At 41.3% G+C, this 18397-nt stretch overlaps 1 protein-coding gene across 1 annotated transcript in view; it reads left to right on the top strand.

Moving 5' to 3' along the window:
* The first annotated feature begins 3329 nt into the window (after window positions 1-3329).
* The window catches only part of runx3 (RUNX family transcription factor 3), a 33355-nt gene continuing 18287 nt past the window's right edge, over window positions 3330-18397 (top strand). The window contains exons 1-3 of the mRNA XM_058090972.1: window positions 3330-4081; window positions 4441-4597; window positions 5344-5448. Coding sequence (XP_057946955.1) covers window positions 3824-4081; window positions 4441-4597; window positions 5344-5448 — 520 coding nt within the window. The 5' untranslated portion in view covers window positions 3330-3823. The remainder of the gene's footprint in view (window positions 4082-4440; window positions 4598-5343; window positions 5449-18397) is intronic.

Here is an 18397-nt window from a genome sequence, read left to right on the forward strand (position 1 = left end):
CTAAACACCAAAACGAGCCAGAAATTGTGAGGTGCTGACACATTTTCTAATCAAGTCAGGGAAGTGATCAAAGGAGCAAGAGAGAGCTGACTCTCCTGTTTAATGGTCCTTCATCAACATGTGATGTGGCTTTCAGGGGACTCGGACAAATGGCTTTGGTGACATCCATCATCTCAGACACTCTACTCCATAGAAAGTCAATTTCACAGAGTCTTGTCTAACAACGAGGTGGAAAGGGTAAACAAGCTCAGTATTACAGAACGGCCACAGAATTCATCACTTGTATATATATTGAAAAAAAAAACCACCAAAAACCCAGGACCTAATTTGATCTGAGAGGAATAAAACTCCATTTCATAGAATTTGTCAGTTCACAGCACTCATATTTCCACTGAGCCCAAACCTCCATCTGAAATTTGAGCAGACACTTTTGGGAAGGAATGCATTCGGTGGGTTGAGGGCCAAAGCCTGCCCTGTAATTTGTGAATGTACATAAATGTGTGATGGCCGCAGCTTCTCTAAAGATAGAAATCTTTGTCTTAGGTCATCGCCCAACCTCAAATTAGTTCTAATTGGCCCCACAGCCCCCTTTTCCAAATGAATAGCTACCCATCCAAAAGACTTATGTGTCTGGTAGGTCTGAAAATAGCCCAAAAGTTGACACAGGTTAATAGAGTCTATCCAGATAGGGGGGAAAAAAGAAAGTCAAACTGTGAAGGGATTCACGTATCTGAGGTTTCACCCGTCTTCAAAGGGACTTTTAAGTGGCTGTGCGGCAGAGTGGGTGGCATATAGAGGCATGTTCATCTTTCCTTCTATTTCTCAGACCTAATAAATGATGAGTGGTCCAATCCAGGATTAATATTTGCCAGAATAAATGACATAGTAGATGTATTAGATATTATGGCATATTTTCCTAAAACTGCTACTATTAAAATCAATCCAAAGTATGTATCCTTGCATTTTTTTATTTGTCTTCACACCATTTATAAGACAAGATACACTTATGCGTTTATCATGCGTGATGGCCAGCCTTTTTTTTTGACAGTGTTAGACCAACACAAAATCTAAACAAACACAGCTAAATCAAGGGAATTACTGATTTCCTGCATATCTCATCCATGAGCTTTATCGGTTTATTAACTTTTTGATTTCCAAATTATACAAGCTTAAGGGCATATCACTTTAGGTGTGATGATGATGCTTGTTTTGGTGCCTGCTGTCTTTGTTAAGAGCCATCAATTGAGCTAGTTGGTGAATTCTACCTCCTGCATCATTATACATCATACCATGCAGAAGTCTATCCGAGGTGAGTTGGAGGTATTGCATGTCCTCCAGCAGTTCTGTCTTGATTTCAGGCTCAAGCCAACTAAATCATTAAAAATCGTTCAGGGCCGTGGCATGGCGAGCGCCGTTCTGTGCGGCTGAAACTGTAGAAAGTGGTTGCTGAAAAATGTGGAGGTCTAAATGTGACAGGCACCCACAAGGGCACATTAAGGCCGAGCTGGCGTATAAAGGCCTATATAGCTGAAGTGTGTGGTCACGTTTTAATAACGAAGCAGCAGTGATAACTAACATATCCCAAAGCATTGTCCTCCCATTGAGACTGACTTGGAATTAGAGGTTGCGTGTGTCATATCAGAGTGATGTGGAAGTGTCTTATGGGATAAGAGTGCAAAAGTGGGCACACATTTACACTCTCTGACCCCCTGGGGCCTAGTGAAATAATATTACTGGAGTTGGAGCACTTTTCAATTCACTATCTGAATAAAATGAGTTTAAGAAATCCTATTCTTTGGACCTCTCAATATTCAGTATTCCACAATATGATTTAATATTGGTTGCTGTTCATTGCAGTATGCTTAAAAAATTGAATTCGTTTTTGTATTTATAATGGACTAACTAAAGAGAAGAGGCATATTTGGATTTTTTATGAACTTTTCATTTCTCATCTCCTTGTATCAGATATATGGACAATATTAAAATGCTCTGAACAAGCCAATTATTTGCACTGATATTATTAACGTGCACGACAGAGAATGCAATTTAAAACATGTGATATTTAAATAATAACCTTCGTCGTATATTAAGTTTTTTTAATATATGCTTCATCTGAAACCGGTTTTACTTGACTTTCACGATTGCCGATCATATTGAATGAATTTAAATCATTCAGCCATGTTTATAAAATGGTTTTAAACCTGCTAAAGCATGGGCCGTTTGCAGCTAACATCCCAATCATTTACATAAACAAATCTAATAGTTATTACAAAATGCAAAAACGCTAAAGGATCTACTTTAGCACAATATTTAAAGGGTGTATATCCTAACAAGAAAGCAGTAGAAACAAATATGTTGTTTCACGACATGTAATACAATATATAATTCAAATTGTGTTTTAATATACTTTAATTAAACGAATAAATATCATGAACTTCAAAATGATATTACTTTCAATGATCACTACTTTAATACGACACTCAAGAAATTAAAACATGATTCAAAACCTGTAGTCCAATATTTTTAAGAAGTACAACTCGTGATTGGACCAGTGTTATATATTTTTGTGTTTAAGTTTTTGGATAAATGAACTGATTCGGTAGTTTTTAACTACCTTAAAAAGATAAAAGTGTCTTCTTCCATGAAGCAGCCAAGTAAAATTAAGGGCAAATGCGCTAACTAGCGTCTACTAGCAGAATTGCACCCTCTATTCGCTACATTGAATCTGCCTCATCATTTCACTTTATTTTAGTACTGTGTGGAAGGTCTGTATTTTTTATTTAATGCAAAAATACATTTAAAAAATACATTTATATAATGTTTATACATTTTAATCAACTCAATGAAATATTCTAGCAGTTTTACTTTAACTTGAAAGCAATTTTATTTAAAAAAATAACTTAATTACAAAGCTTACTTTTCAGATTAAAAATAAATACACATCTTTTCGTTCAATTCAACTTCAACTTATTTCATAGTGTAGTACTAAATGATTTCCAGGCAATGTATCATTTTGTTGCTTATTAAAAAGCTCCCCATAAGTTCTCATGTGTCTGTGCTGGTTAGACTGGGGGATGAGGGTGGGGGGAGGTCCGAAGATGGATCAATAATTGAGTTTGAGACAGTTTAAAAGGCTTGAAGAAGCAGCAGCAGCATCGGAGAGTTGTGATTGGTCGGCTTAAAGCCCCAGCCCCGCAGCGAGGAACACAATTGGTCCGTCGAAAACCCAGCCCAGAAGATTGATTGGTGGAAATCACCGCCACACTCCAGACCACTAAAGACTAAAATGACTGGGGTAAAATAATACCGCGGCACTCCGCGGCGCTCCGATCTCCGATCTCGACGTCTTCTCTTGTCCTAAATCTGCTCTGTGGTGGATAACTTTGGAGGGAAGCATATCTACAGGAACACACAGACCTTAGAGTCACTTTGGTGGTTTTTTTGGTTTTTTGGACAGGACATGGATAAAGTTTTACGCACGTTCACGCACGAGAAGGACGCGCTTCTGATGTAAAAAAGTTTTTACTGGAGCGCTGGAGAGACATTTTTTTTGCTTTTTACATTTTATTCTACTGCTGGATTTCATGCTGGTTGTCAGAAACTTTTTATCACAAAAAGTGTAGGAGTGTCACACAGGACATTTTGTGTATTTTTTCTCAAGTTGGTGATTCAACACCCGATGATCTAGCGCTCACTCGTCACATTTTTTCCACATCCCTGCTTGAGAGCCTCCTCTCCCATCGTCCATCCTCCGCAGACCCAGACGTTCTGCAAGTTGCCCGGCGACCCAGTCAGCGTGACACTGACCCGAGCTGTTGTTGTGATGCATATTCCCGTAGAGCCGCCCACCACCAGACGGTTCACGCCGCCCTCCACATCCTTCACCTGTAGTAAGATTGTAGACGGCAACGGGGCCATGGCCACCCCGGGGCCCCTCAGGGCGAGACCCGATACCAGGAACGTGGTGGATGTTCTGGCGGACCACGCTGGCGAGTTGGTCCGGACCGACAGCCCGAACTTCCTCTGCTCGGTTCTTCCGTCCCATTGGAGGTGCAACAAGACCCTTCCCGTGGCTTTTAAGGCAAGAAAATCACATTTCTTTTAACAAATCCATGCAATAAACAGCCATGAATTATTTGCTGTACAAACACACACTTGGTTCGAAATCGTCCATAATAAAAAATAGAAAGGTTCTATAACAATGCCATAACTTGTACATCAATTCACAGAATAAATACCAGCAAATCAGCATTCATGCAATTTAAAATTGAAATGAAAATTAACAGTCTGTATATTTCTATTCATGCACTTTACATTAAAAGTTAAAATGGGTGCAAAAATAAGCAGCGTTTAATGAATATCTACAATTTACGCACGCGTAATTTGGGGCTCCATATTGACAGTCCCTCTCTCCCTGTTTTTTTTTTTTTTCTCATGCAGGTTGTGGCCCTCGGTGATGTTCCTGACGGGACACTGGTGACCGTTATGGCCGGAAATGATGAGAACTACTCGGCCGAGCTGAGGAACGCTTCCGCGGTGATGAAGAACCAAGTGGCCCGCTTCAATGACCTGCGCTTTGTCGGAAGGAGCGGACGAGGTGAACTCAAACACACACACACACACACACACACACACTCGGACTGTCAATATTCATACAGCTTCTTCAAGGCAAGGTATTTTAGTTTTAGGATTCCTGCACATTTTAGATGTTTACAGACCATTTTTGCTTATTTTAATAATTCCACAGCACAAAGAGCCTAAATGTGGAATCATGTATTTATTTTAATAATAAATGTCCACATGGTGCAATTCTGAGATACGTTATATTCTTTTTGTTGAATTTCTGCTGTTCAGAATTCCTCCACCAATATTTCTAATATCTTCAGTAGTATTTATAGTGTGTTTGATTCCGAAGGTCATTTGAAATCAACAACGGAAGCAGCCTATTGTCCTTGCTTTTCAAATGATCACACACATATCCATTTAGGCAGTAAATTAACCCCAGTGGTGGATTTCTTCCTCCCACACAATCTCTTTTGAGATGTCTCTCTCATGGCTGCATGGGACAAACTCCCCCACTTCTTCCCCGTATTGACTTGCATGCAGATGCGAGCAAGAGCCCGCCTTGTTGAACAATAAACTACCATTGTGAGCATTTTCAGGCAATCTGGAACACATTCGCTCAATAATCCAAATCATGTACCCACAGCCAGGCCCTCGACAGAGGTGGTCCAATGCTTTTTCTCCTTGGAAATGTTCAATGCCAAAGGCCACAGCGACGCTAAAGCTGTTGTAGTTTAGAATCTACAAATGACATCAATCTAAATTCATGCTATTTTGTAGGGAAAAGCTTCACTCTGACCATCACTGTTTTCACCGGACCGCCTCAAGTGGCCACTTACCACCGCGCCATCAAGGTCACTGTGGATGGGCCCCGTGAACCACGCAGTGAGTACACACACACACATGAGTATCCATACCTGATGTACAGTAAATCATTTTGCCTCTCGCACATGTTGCAGGCAGGTTGCTCATGCAATGGTTGTTTTTTTTGTTCATTTTCTATTGGTCTACTATATCAGTGTTGGAATGGAATGGAATGGAATGGAATGGCCTTTATTGTCATTATACAAGATGTACAACGAGATTGGAGAGCTTCTCCTTTCAGTGCAGTAGTCAAGTTAAAAAAAAAGTATATAAAAGTAGAGTAAAAAAGACAATTTAGCAAGATATATACAAGATATATACAAGATATCCAAAATATACACATATATTGCACAGGAGCATATGCAGGAGCAGACATATTGCAGATATATTAATTTTAGTGCAATGTCAAATGGGTCATAGTGCAAATAATGACTGGTGTATACAGTTGAGTAAAGTCACATATGAGTGTATTGTATTGGGTTGTTAAATAAATAAATATAATTGAGGTAGTAACAGAGGCAGGTACATAAAGGGTGGAGCTAGCCATATTGCACACACAAAATAAAACTGTTATTTTCACATAATAAAGACAAGGTCCCCACTAAAAACATACATTATATAATTCTTTTTTATTGTTTCTATGTGGGAGAAACACACATAAAACATGTGTGTTTCAGATAAACACGCCCAATTTGGAGTTACATGCATTCCCTTGGACAGCAAATCTATGTTGGCTAACCGCCTGGTTTGTGGTTCTCAAAAAGCTGATGGGACTGTACCATTTGCATCCTGGCGTGGAGGGATTGGCTCCAATCTTCGAGCAGCAATTTTAATTTATAGAGATTTGCAAGATTTGCCTCCAAGTTTCAAGCAAAATGACAGCAATTTATAAAGATTTGTGTAGTTTTTGTCTTGTGTGCTTGGTAAAATGCTGAATGACCTCCATTGTTTAATACATCAGGTTTCTCTGCTTTGTTGATTTCATTTGTGGGTTATATCGTTATGATGTCACACTGTTTAAGTTGCTGACGCAAGTATCGTTATCTCGCACCCATAATTAGACATCCAAACTGCACTTAATTAAACCCTCCAGACGTCACGCCAACTTTACACTCTCGTCAGACATACCCAACCTACGGCATACTGCGAGTGAGCTTCCGATGTAGCAGGGTTGACTCTTAACAACTGTGATCCCCAGGAGGGAGTCTGGGTCTCCCAAAGCTGTTAGCAGCCACAGTCGCACTCTCATGTGGTTTCATGCTGCTATAGTGTGAGGGATGAAGAGGAGTCGTCGTCAGATGAGTCAGGGCCTGATGGCAGCAGCTATGCGCACATGCAATGCGTGCTATTTTTCATGAGCTCAAGGTGGGATAGATGAGATGGGTAAGATTTCATGACCATTCCAATGGACAGATCCAGTTTTTAATGGTTCTAGCGTGCAGGGTTTTGAAGGCGTCCAAACGGGCAGATGACTGAGGCTTGTGCTCATGTCTGCGCGTGGGGATATTTGGGACAGGGGGGGATTTAGTTCAGTCAAAACAGAGCACAGAGAGAGTGGTATCAGGTGCCACATGGGTGGGTGGACGCTTGGCACGGGGGTCGAGGGGCACTCGGAGAGGGTCATCAGCACCAGCAAGGTTGCACGCTATTTGCAGTGGCATAAGAGAACAGTGAGTGCAAATGGGGAATGACTAGATAATAATAAACAGTGTGTATGTGCATGTGGATTATTTCAGTCTGATCGTGTGTGTGTGTGTGTGTGTGTGTGTGTGTGCATAAATGCATTCACATGTGCATCTGCAAGCGTCTACGCTTGAAATAACCGTGTGCATAAAGGACGTCTCCCGTCTGTCTGTCAAAATGTTACATCTCCAGCGAGGGCGTCAGAGTGGCCGTGCTTCTTTTACACTGGCCCAGTTGTAAGAGGTGACACTGGTTAATATAGGACACGACTAATTTAGGTCTCTGTTAAACTCTGCCATACGCTGACCACAGTGGGGGGGGGGGGGGGGGGGGGGGGCAGTCAATCTTCAAAAAGGAGAAGTATTTGAAATGTGTCCTGGCTGTTTTACAACACACAGAAAAATGAAGACGTGTGCTCATTTCTCACATAAGGATCGTGGATTGATGGACAAAATTCCACAACAAGGCGTACATTTCCTTTAATACACTGCGTGAGTCCAACTGTGTCCAACATATATTTTTATTACATAACATGCCCCTGTAGTTATTTGCTTACGAACACAGTTACGTCACAGCTGTAAAATAACCCACCATGGAGCCAAACAAAGTTGCAGGTGCCAGCATTTTCATTGAATTTGGTGATAAAAGTACATTTGTCCCTTGTATTTGTCATTTATATGCATTTCAAACTATTTTCTGCATGTAAAACTATAATTGTTCTATATTAGAAGGGTTTTGCATTAATGTAATTCAACGTCATCGCAAATAACAAATCATGCCAGTAAGTGTATATTTTATTGTTCAATATTTCATTTTCAGTGTAGTTTAAATGCTAAAAGCCGCTAGATACACAAGTTGAGATAAAGCACTTCTCTTATTTTCAATCAAATAACAATATCAGTCATGTGAAAACACAGAAGAACACACGACCATTGAGAAATTATTAGTACTATAAAAATAATCAGATTTTTCTCGCATCGCTTTACATCAGCTCTTCAACCCTTTTCAGGCAAGAGACGCTTTTGCCAACACATAAAACTAACAGCATTTTTTTTTTTATTACAACTTGGATCCACAGGGACAATCATGCGTTCCAATGCTACTGCACTCCAACGTTTCCAGACTTCATCCACAGTGTTGCCTGTGCATGTTGAAGCTATGCAGAGAAACCTGGCTTGGCTTTGTTATGTCCTCACCTGTTCCCACTTTCATGGGCTTTATAGGCACTTTAAAGGTGCTTTGGCATCATGTGACATGCTGAATCAGTCACTATGAGCCAAATATTGGATGCACACGACGCAATCGTGTTTGTTTTTCATGTGCATTCACACAGCCTTATGTGCCTGAACACAAAAAAATAAGTTACACGTTCAGTTCAGTGTTTTTTGTCTTCCTCGCTGCCGATTTCCTCATCACACATCCGGCATGCGTCATTCAAGTCGATCTGTCATATTATTATCAAACTTCTGCTGAGGCCAAACTGGAAGCACAACTGTCACAACTGAAAGCCCCCACTCTTGTTCTTCTGAGAAGCAGTTTTGAGAAGGAAAAAAAAAAGCTACAAAAAAAAGTAGTTTGTCGTTGCTATCAGATAGCTCCACACCGCACACAGCCCTGCAGGGTTCCTCTCACTAGGACCCGACTATATTTTGGGTGCTCTTCTCATTGCCTCACTTATGCATGAGATCAGCTACTGCCTATTCACTGGCAGGGGGGGGGCTGTTTGTATTTATGTATCTGCTGCTGTCGTCCCTCTCAGATGAATCACTACCTTCATGAAGTCACTCTTTGTGAGTTACATTTTAAAACGGCCCTCTGTATTTTGAGCTTGTGACACGCTCTTTCAAAATTAGAGAGGGACAAAACATTAGAAACAGCTGATGCAAAGTACAACACTATAATAAGCATACTGTTAAATGAGAAAATCATCAATCTTACTTCACCTCGGTTAGACGAAAATCACATTTTTCCCATTGGAAATTAATATGAATGCAATTAATCCATGCCAGGCATTCAAAAATATTAACAAATGCGCATTTTCTGTGTTTTTGTGTGTAGTTTTACATGCAGAAAACAATAATTGTTGATATGGCCTTCCGGTACAAGCTGGTAAAAGCGAATTCTATATTTTTTCTCACGTTCTTTATCAAAGTGATCACACTCGTAACCTTGGCCCCATGGTGGCTTGTTTAGCAATCAGACTCAATAAATGCACAGACAATGAGTCAGTAGAATGTAGGGGCTTTTTTTTTGGCGCACTCATTTTCGACTAATGTTATATTATAGGACAAACTGACTAGTTTGTCAGAAGCAAGGTTGTAAAAAACATTTACGATAAAAAAACAAATCATACAAAAACAACTGTATAGCTCCTGCGTTAGAGTAAGTGAATTTCTGCAAAGTATCATTCAATGTGAATGAATGGAATATTTTTGTTGTAGAAAACATCTTTATATGACTTTCTAAATACATTTTTTACCATTATTAGAGCCATGTAGACATGGAATAACACCCCTATAGTCACATTTAAAGTCTTATTCTTTGTTTTACACCACATTGCTAATGTGCAGGCTACGGGGTCACTGCAGGGACACAAGAGACGGCCATGACTGCATAGCACGCTAGGGAGCTAACTAGCTAGCCTCCAATGTGTTTATTCTAAACTTAGGAAATGTTTTAAGATGGAATGGGGAAGAAAGACAAAATAAGAAGTCACCACTTCCACACGGAATAGGAGGAGAAGTTCTTTTCACGTTATCATTTCGGACATTTTATGACAGACTACATGCAGTGTGACGGTCATGTGATGTAATGTCATGCCTCATCAATGTTTTGTGTCATTACTGACGTCTTGTGAGGAGAATACTACAAGTATTTCCTTCAATATTTTTTGACTAATAATAAGCCATAGCCAACCATGAAATAGCGATCATTTATTAATACATGATAGGATGAATGAGCGATTCAACTACGATGTAGCAAGGGATGACTGTTCTCATCTTACTCAAATATTTATTCATACTGCAGACATGCTTGGAAAATGTTTTTCCCTATGTGCATCAAAATCACTTTTGTAGCTGTTGATGCACAAATATCATACATATAATTTGTTATAATTACAATGTCTGAGCCATAGTGTAATAATGCAGTGACACTTGAAAGAACATATTAATAAATACACACACACATACCCCAAGTCCGCCTTTATATCTCTAGAACTGTAGGTAGCTGTACACACCCAGTTGAATAAATACGTACAACAAAACACGACTGAACCTGTGTGTGTGTGTGTGTGTGTGTGTTTGTGACTGTGTGTTTGTGTGTGTGGCTATTTGCATTTGGCACACATTCTGTTCAAAGTATGCAAATAGACGCACAATGACATTTGCTTCTTTTTCCTATGATATTGCTGTCCTGCCATAAAGTCAACAAAAGCCAATATGGGTGCTGTTGCACACGTGTGTGTGCGTGCTGCAGATCATGCACCTGCCAGGTGCTTCCATGGCTTTAAGTCGGTGTGCCCTGTGGGCCACGCCCCTGCTCCACAAATCACATGAAAGGCTCGGCCTCGGTGCGAATTGCTCTCTCAAAGGCGACTTTGATGTTTGAAAATGGAGATGGGTGTTTTTGAAAGAAAGGCCTGCGGGTGTATCAGTGCCAGGGGAGGGCGTGTGCTGGGTGCTTTCCTGACTGTTAATGCCTCTCACTGTGACTGGCTGATAAACTGTATAACCTGAAGACATAGTGGCCGATGACTGCACACACCGACAGCAGCTAGCTTAATCTCACTTCCGCCGCTTCTATATACATATATACTGTATATATTTATATACATTATAGCTGTATACAACACAAGCTCTTACACCCGTCCCTTCAAACCCTTCTGTTAGCATGACATTTACACTATCCTCCGATTTCAGATCAGCATTTGCAATAAAAGCTTGAGAACCTTCTCTTCAATGTGCTTCAGATACTTCGTAGACATTTAAAGTATGAACAAAAAAAGTAGTCACTACTCATGCATGTTAACGTAAGACAACTTATGAACAGATAGAATTGGAGTGACAGTGTTAAAGTTATACACAGCAACTGTGGTGCGTTCAAGGACCATCAAACGCTTGACAAATTATGACAGATACTTAAGGACATAAACTTGTAAAAAAAAATGAGGACAGTTATTATAAAGTATTTGTAATATATTACTGACTCAGAGTGAATGAGAAGAAAAAAATATTTTTTTTTGACAAAAAATATGCAAATTGAGGGGCAATGATTGCTGGATATTAATGGGTGGGGATCCACGGTATAGTGGTATAGCTGATACAGCACTAAAGTTGAATGTACATTAGTAGTCCATTTTCAATACATAGTCCCAGACTTGAGATGGGTGAAGTACGTTATTTGCACACACTTTCATTTTGAACAAATGAAAAATTTTTGATGAAATGAAATGTAGAAGAAGACACATCATCTGCAATATAATGATGTGTACTAATATTCAAGCTAAAATTATTTTTATCACGGCCCACATCTTTACGACATGTAGAAATTCTGAGCCCAATTATATCTAGTCACACACAGCTAGTGGCACTTTTGGCTTTGGTACTAAGGTTTTTTGAAAAAAAGATTAGTCAAAATAGGTCTAAATACCTCACCTAGGCAGACGCAGTATCAACAAAAAATATACTCATTTGTTTATTACTGACACTTATCCTCTCCTCTTGGTGCCTTGGTTCTTTCCTCACCGTGTTTCTGCAGAGACACATTTGTGCTACCAAAAAGGAGAGAGTGTATATGTGTTCTTTAAGCCAGCTGATGTCTGTGAATGCCACAATAGCCTCAGGCTCAAGCGCCCTTTCTTTTTCCACTCAGACTAAAATTTCCACCCTATATTTGCTGACGCCAGATAGAACACCCAGACACAGTAAGAATTACCAAATTATTTACAGAGGCCCTAGACAACACTGTGAATTCATTGTAATGTATCATGAAAGTCACCCTGACACGAAAGACATTTTTTGGAGAATGACCTAGACGCCTTCGCCATGGCCGCTCCTCGCCTCCCTCCATCTCCAACATTGCGCCGCTAAACGCACCAGCCAAGCGTCTTTCCTGTTTACTTACCTACGATGGGGGGGAAGTAAAATGCTCGCTCTGTGTGTCCTCACTCTTTCATATTTACTCGGACCCACACAGGAGGGACCCATTACAAGCTTTCAGGCATAATTCAATAAAAGTTCCGATCTGCATTTAGAAAAATAAATGGCCCATGAGTGGGGGAATATTTTCTCCTCGGCTGCATTATGACAATAAACGGTTTTCTCTCGTCAGGGCATCAGGCAGAGGGGTGAAATGAAGGGGTGATGGTGTGTGTGTGTGTGTGTGTGGTAGGTGTTGGTAAGCACCTGCTGCTTACTGGAAAGGACTTTGTGTACCACCACCATGTGCTTTGGATCTTTATTCCTTCAGGCTTTACTGGTTAGGAACAGTGAGCAAATAATAGGTGAAACGAGGTCTTTCTTGTGCTTCCAGGAGTGTAGAAGGTTGTAATCCTGTGGGTAAACACAGAGGGAAGTCTTGGCTTGTAAAATTCTACTGGAAACATCACAGAAGATGAGAGGTCCATTTTTTTTTTTTTTTGTAACCTCATGTCAAGTGACGGTGTTTAAATGCGGTGCAAAAAGTCACACATTTTATATTTCACACTTTACTCAATTATCATAAGCGCACACGGACAAATACACAATATTGTACACGCAGGCTTGAGGTGAGATGTTACAGGCGAGAAACCGTTTGACACATCTGCTGGCATTGATGTATGTATGTTACAGCAACAGCAGCTCTTTCCTTTTCCCACAGACATGCGAGCCCCCACATGTGCCCCCCCTAATGCTTTCCCGTTTCGACTGCCATATAGAGTCCACGTACAGACAAACAAAGCAACCCCATTCACTATTAAAGTTGTACAATAACAAACTCAAAAGCAACACATTGCTTTAATAGGATGTGTCACTTGAACCGAATGGGGCTTCTGTGCTCCACAAGCATCACTGAGAAAGTCTTCAGGGAAAGAAAAAGTATATGCCCATGCCCCCCCCAAACCTTCCTCAAGTCCATTCTAGAAGACACTGACACATATGTGCACATACATCAGAGAGTAGCTGGACAAAAGAAGGCTGATTGCTGTGGAAGCATGCTACGGGTCCTGTTGTGTTGGTCAGGAATCCGGGTGCATTTGGCACCCCTCGCCTCTCTTTGCTTGCCTCAACCTGTCCTTGTGTGGCACTGCCTTTTCTCCAAACACACATGAACAGACACACACACACACACACACATAGAGCTTTATCATCTTATCAGAAAAGGAAGGCTGCGCTCTCTGCTTAAGCAGTCTCATGTAGCAACTTCCGTTGATGGGGGGGGTTCACACCGCTGATGTCCTCTGAGATGAACGCTGCATCTGCCTGAGGGACTCGAGAGTTGTGTCTTTTGCATAGTGAAAATATTTGCATAGTAAATTAATTAATTAATTTAACTAATTACACGCAAAATATGTTATTCTCTAATGTTTTATGTAAAAAAAAAAAAAAGAAACTTGTATGTAAAAGTGTAAAAGTGTGTGTGCAGCGGGCATAGATTCAGGCCCAGACGAGACAGCCACAAACATCAACTAAGGGTAAAAGCCACATCCTTCAGGGTCAGCCTCAAAAAAAAGAACTTTGATTTAGCCCACTCAAAATACCTAATGTGTGATTGGTGGCCTTGGGAACACCGAGCAAACTACTGCGGTGATGTACACTGAGCCGCGTGTTGATGAGAGTTTAAAAAAAAAAAAAAAAAGACAAAGGGAAGTTTGAGAAAGCGAGACGGAAAGACAAAGCGGGGTGGTAACAAGTCTGTTCGGGGCTCAGGAGGAAGAGAAAGACAGGTGTGCACGGCTTTGCTCAACAGATGTTGAAACCTTGTTGAAACGGAAGTTTGCTCACATGCCAGTTTGAGGCAACTGCTGCCTCACATGAACAAACTTAGGATCATGTTCCCCAGCCCTTGAAGACTCGGCTTTTGATTAACATTTCGTGCAAATCACATAAAATATCTAAAAAAAAAAAAAAAAAAAATCTATGAGATATACAGTATCTCCTGCTAATCCTATATCGTGTCTGCAGGCCAGACATAGTTTTCATTCTAATGTGTGATTCATCCAGTCAGATTCAATTCAAGCCTGTTATCTGTCGCCTATCAAGTCCATTTATATTGCAAATACAAATATTTACACTTCAGATATACCCAGTGAAGACTTGGGTTCGGGCCAAAGCACGTATTGCCCTTTGTCGTCCAGATAGAGTTTCAGTTTGCCCCTGAAAAAGCACCCAGCCCTTTACTAAAAAGAGCTTGTGTTTAATATGCCTCCCTACGGATGGGAACATGTGTTTCTTTCTTTCAATGGAGGCAAATACACAGAAGAAGAAGTCAATGAAGGAAGGGAAAACAGATTATAGGTGATCATTCAGCAACGGGGGCGACTGTGTTAAAGGCCTGGCGGTCACCTCAGTGAGCAAACACTGATATGGGGGGGTTTGTGGAGTGAAGGCTATGGGGAGGACTTAACCGTCACATCTCCTACAGCAGAACTGCAAACTGCAAGGGAAGTCGCTTGCTGAGAAGATAAAACAGTCAGGAAATATAACACAAAAACAAAGCCAGGGTGACAACGGCACACCCATTTCTTCAAAACACATCTCGGTACATCGTTAATACATCAAGACATTTTATATCAAGCGTTTTATTTGCTCTTCATAGACTTCCATAATGCTTTCAGATGATTCAGAAAGGAGGCTAGTAAATCTACAGAATCCATTTCAGCTCGGGAGCATATTGAGCGTCGCTGTTTAGGCCTCATGTGTGCACTGGCCCCTGTCTCCCAGCTCTATCTTGTGGTTATGATATCATAGCGAGAAAAACAGGGCATTCTCTCCTAAGTGCACCCTGACACATAAAATATTCATCCCACCACAAAAACCCCTCTGAAATGGGGCTGCAGTGAAGCTCCGGCACCCCTCTGGCACCCGGGCCCTGTAGAGTTCAAGTCAAACGATGGTGGCCGGACCAGACGTGCTGCTGCTGTTGCAAGGGGGTCACGGAGCCAAAGAGATAATATTGACATGAACATGACGATTAATTGGAGGATACAGGTGGAAAACAAAGGTTGTGTTGTTTTCTTCGCCAACAAAATTATATTAAACTTAACGATAAACTTTCACTATAACACATAGCCAATACAATGTTGATACGCCTAATTGGCGGTGAAAAAATATGAAAAATACAGTATATGATAACATCAGCGGTCTAGTGGTTAGTGCGCAGACCTCACAGCTAGGAGACCAGGGTTCAATTCCACCCTCGGCCATCTCTGTGTGGAGTTTGCATGTTCTCTCCGTGCATGTGTGGGTTTTCTCCGGGTACTCCGGTTTCCTCCCACATTCCAAAAACATGCTAGGTTAATTGGCGACTCCAAATTGTCCATAGGTATGAATGTGAGTGTGAATGGTTGTTTGTCTATATGTGCCCTGTGATTGGCTGGCGACCAGTCCAGGGTGTACCCCGCCTCTCGCCCAAAGACAGCTGGGATAGGCTCCAGCACCCTCTGCGACCCTCATGAGAAAAAGCGGTAGAAAATGAATGAATGAATGAATGATAACATACTGCAATCTACTAATATCATTTCTACTACAATACACTCTTCTGCACTCTGTGTGTATGCTAGCGGACCCGCCTCCACCCACCGAGACAAAGAGACCGCATGACTGACTCTGTTCATGCCGAGGTGCTGAAACCAATCCACAGAGTTAACCCTCTTCCTGCGTGTTTGGAGGCGTGATTAATTAATTAATTAATTAATTAATTATCGTCCCAGGCAAGTCTTTTTTTTGTGAACGAAATATCTTGTCATGTGTTAATCTCACAAGATCTTGTTTCACAAAATGTATAGTGACACCCCCTCCTATTAACGCTAAAAATAATATGCTTAGTCAGCGATAACACAAAGTTTTGTCTTTAAAAGTGTATAATGTTTTTTTTTGATAGTTCAGCATGCAAGCCTCGGTGGAAAAAGTTTTGACACCCCTAAGTCACTCCCAATACTGTAATAAAACACTAAATGCATTAATTTAAGACACATGTCGTCAGTTATTCAAGAACATGCACAAACATCCAAATATCCAGTCCAAACCCAATTAAATAAATACACATCAAAAGTGTAAAAACACTGATTTAGTCGAATTTTCAAGCAATCGCGAAAACCAAAAGCATCGATAAAGTGAGTGACTGTAGTGTGGGTGTGCTGCCTTCCACACTGGCTTGACTGTACGGTTACAGAAGCAGCGAGGTGGGCGAGAGAGTTTCCGCAAACATTTGAGAAGGTGAGAGAGAACGTTTTAACGCTACCTCCCGCTTGATTAGTGGTGTTAACAGCGTCTGTGGCCCCCGTGTTAATGAGCTCCAGGCGTCATTCTAATGAAGCCACCTCTCTCCCAAAAATAACCCTCTCACCCGACTACAACCTTCCGCTGGAAGCTTGGTTAAGTGTGTGTGTGCTTGTGGCCAGCTTGAATGATCACAAAAGAGTCACGCAGTTCCTCTTGTGGTATCTGCAAAACTGTCCAATTATGTATTTTTTTTTCTCCTGCCGGTCTGCCTTTTTTTTCCCAACGTGTGAGCGGCGGGATGTATAATTTCCCTGACTTGAGCCGTTTGAGGTGGTGTAAATCTCTTAATAACTACACAAGGACACATATAGGGGTTATATTTGGTGCGTTTCCTCCCCCGTCAGCCCCCAGACCAGACAGTAGCCTCAGTGTGCGTGCGGGACGGTGTGCGAGTGGATGTGTGTGTGTGTGAAAGAGAAAAGAGAAAGAATTCCAGCCTTCATTCCTTCCATCGGGCTTTAAAGAAATAGGTGGGCTGTATATGTGAGCTCAAATAAAATGTATGGACAAATGTATGGAGACATCATTGATGAATTCATCCATTAGGGTTCAGACCCTGAAACGTACTGTATGTCTTCATCATGCCAAGACATTCTGGACTATTATTTCCTATATTCAGTTTGGTGAAGGCTCTTTTCTGTTATGGCAGAACAACCAATGGTTGGGTTAGTTTGGTGTGGAAGACTTTGACTAGATTTGAAGTCAGGCCCTCTCTCAGGTCCAGTGGCCTCTGACCTCAAAAAGACAAAAAGTCTCATATTCATACTGTAAGATAGGGGTGTCCAATGTGTGGCCCGAGAGCCAATTGCGGCACATGGCTTTTTATCTGTCCGTTGCATGTTTTAAAAATACAATTAAAGAAGAATACTAACCTAAACTACAGGCAAAATGAAAAAGAGCAGTTATGTATGTTACAAAAATAAAATGTATATCATATCAAATGTATATGCTGGAGCCTATCCCAGCTGTCTTCGGGCAAGAGGCGGGGTACACCCTGGACTGGTCGCCAGCCAATCACAGGGCACATATAGACAAACAACCATTCACACTCACATTCATACCTATGGACAATTTGGAGTCACCAATTAACCTAGCATGTTTAGCATGTGGGAGGAAACCGGAGTACCCGGAGAAAACCCATGCGTGCACGAGGAGAACATGCAAACTCCACACAGAGATGGCCGAGGGTGGAATTGAACCCTGGTCTCCTAGCTGTGAAGTCTGCGCGCTAACCACTTGACCGCCGTGCAGCACAGTCATAATATTATCCATCCATTTTCTATACCGCTTATCCTCACTAGGGTTGTGGGTGTGCTGGAGCCTATCCCAGGTGACAGGCGGGGTTCACCCTGAACTGGTTGCCAGCCAATCGCAGGGCGTCATAATATCCATCCATCCATTTTCTATACAGCTTATCCTCACAAGGGTTGTGGGTGTGCTGGAGCCTATCCCAGGTTCACCCTGAACTGGTTGCCAGCCAATCGCAGGGCATCATAATATCCATTCATCCATTTTCTATTCCACTTATCCTCACCAGGGTCACAGGCATGTTGGAGCCTATCCTAGCTGCCTTAATATTATATACTGTTTTGTTCTTAGCATATCTACATGGGTTGGTTTACAAAATGCAAAATATTATCATTTGGTTTGATCATATGCAACCCCTCTCTGGGAAAATTTGGTATAGTCCTGTAACCTCTAAAGTCTTTCCCTAAGAAAGGAAGATGTTATAGCTGCTTCATATTTCCTTCAATTTGTCTTTCCTATTAGTCTTACCCATAGAGTGTGTCAGAGAATGTGTTCAC

Source organism: Doryrhamphus excisus, chromosome 13 (genome assembly GCF_030265055.1).
Source record: "Doryrhamphus excisus isolate RoL2022-K1 chromosome 13, RoL_Dexc_1.0, whole genome shotgun sequence".
In the NCBI taxonomy this organism is placed as follows: Eukaryota; Metazoa; Chordata; class Actinopteri; order Syngnathiformes; family Syngnathidae; genus Doryrhamphus; species Doryrhamphus excisus.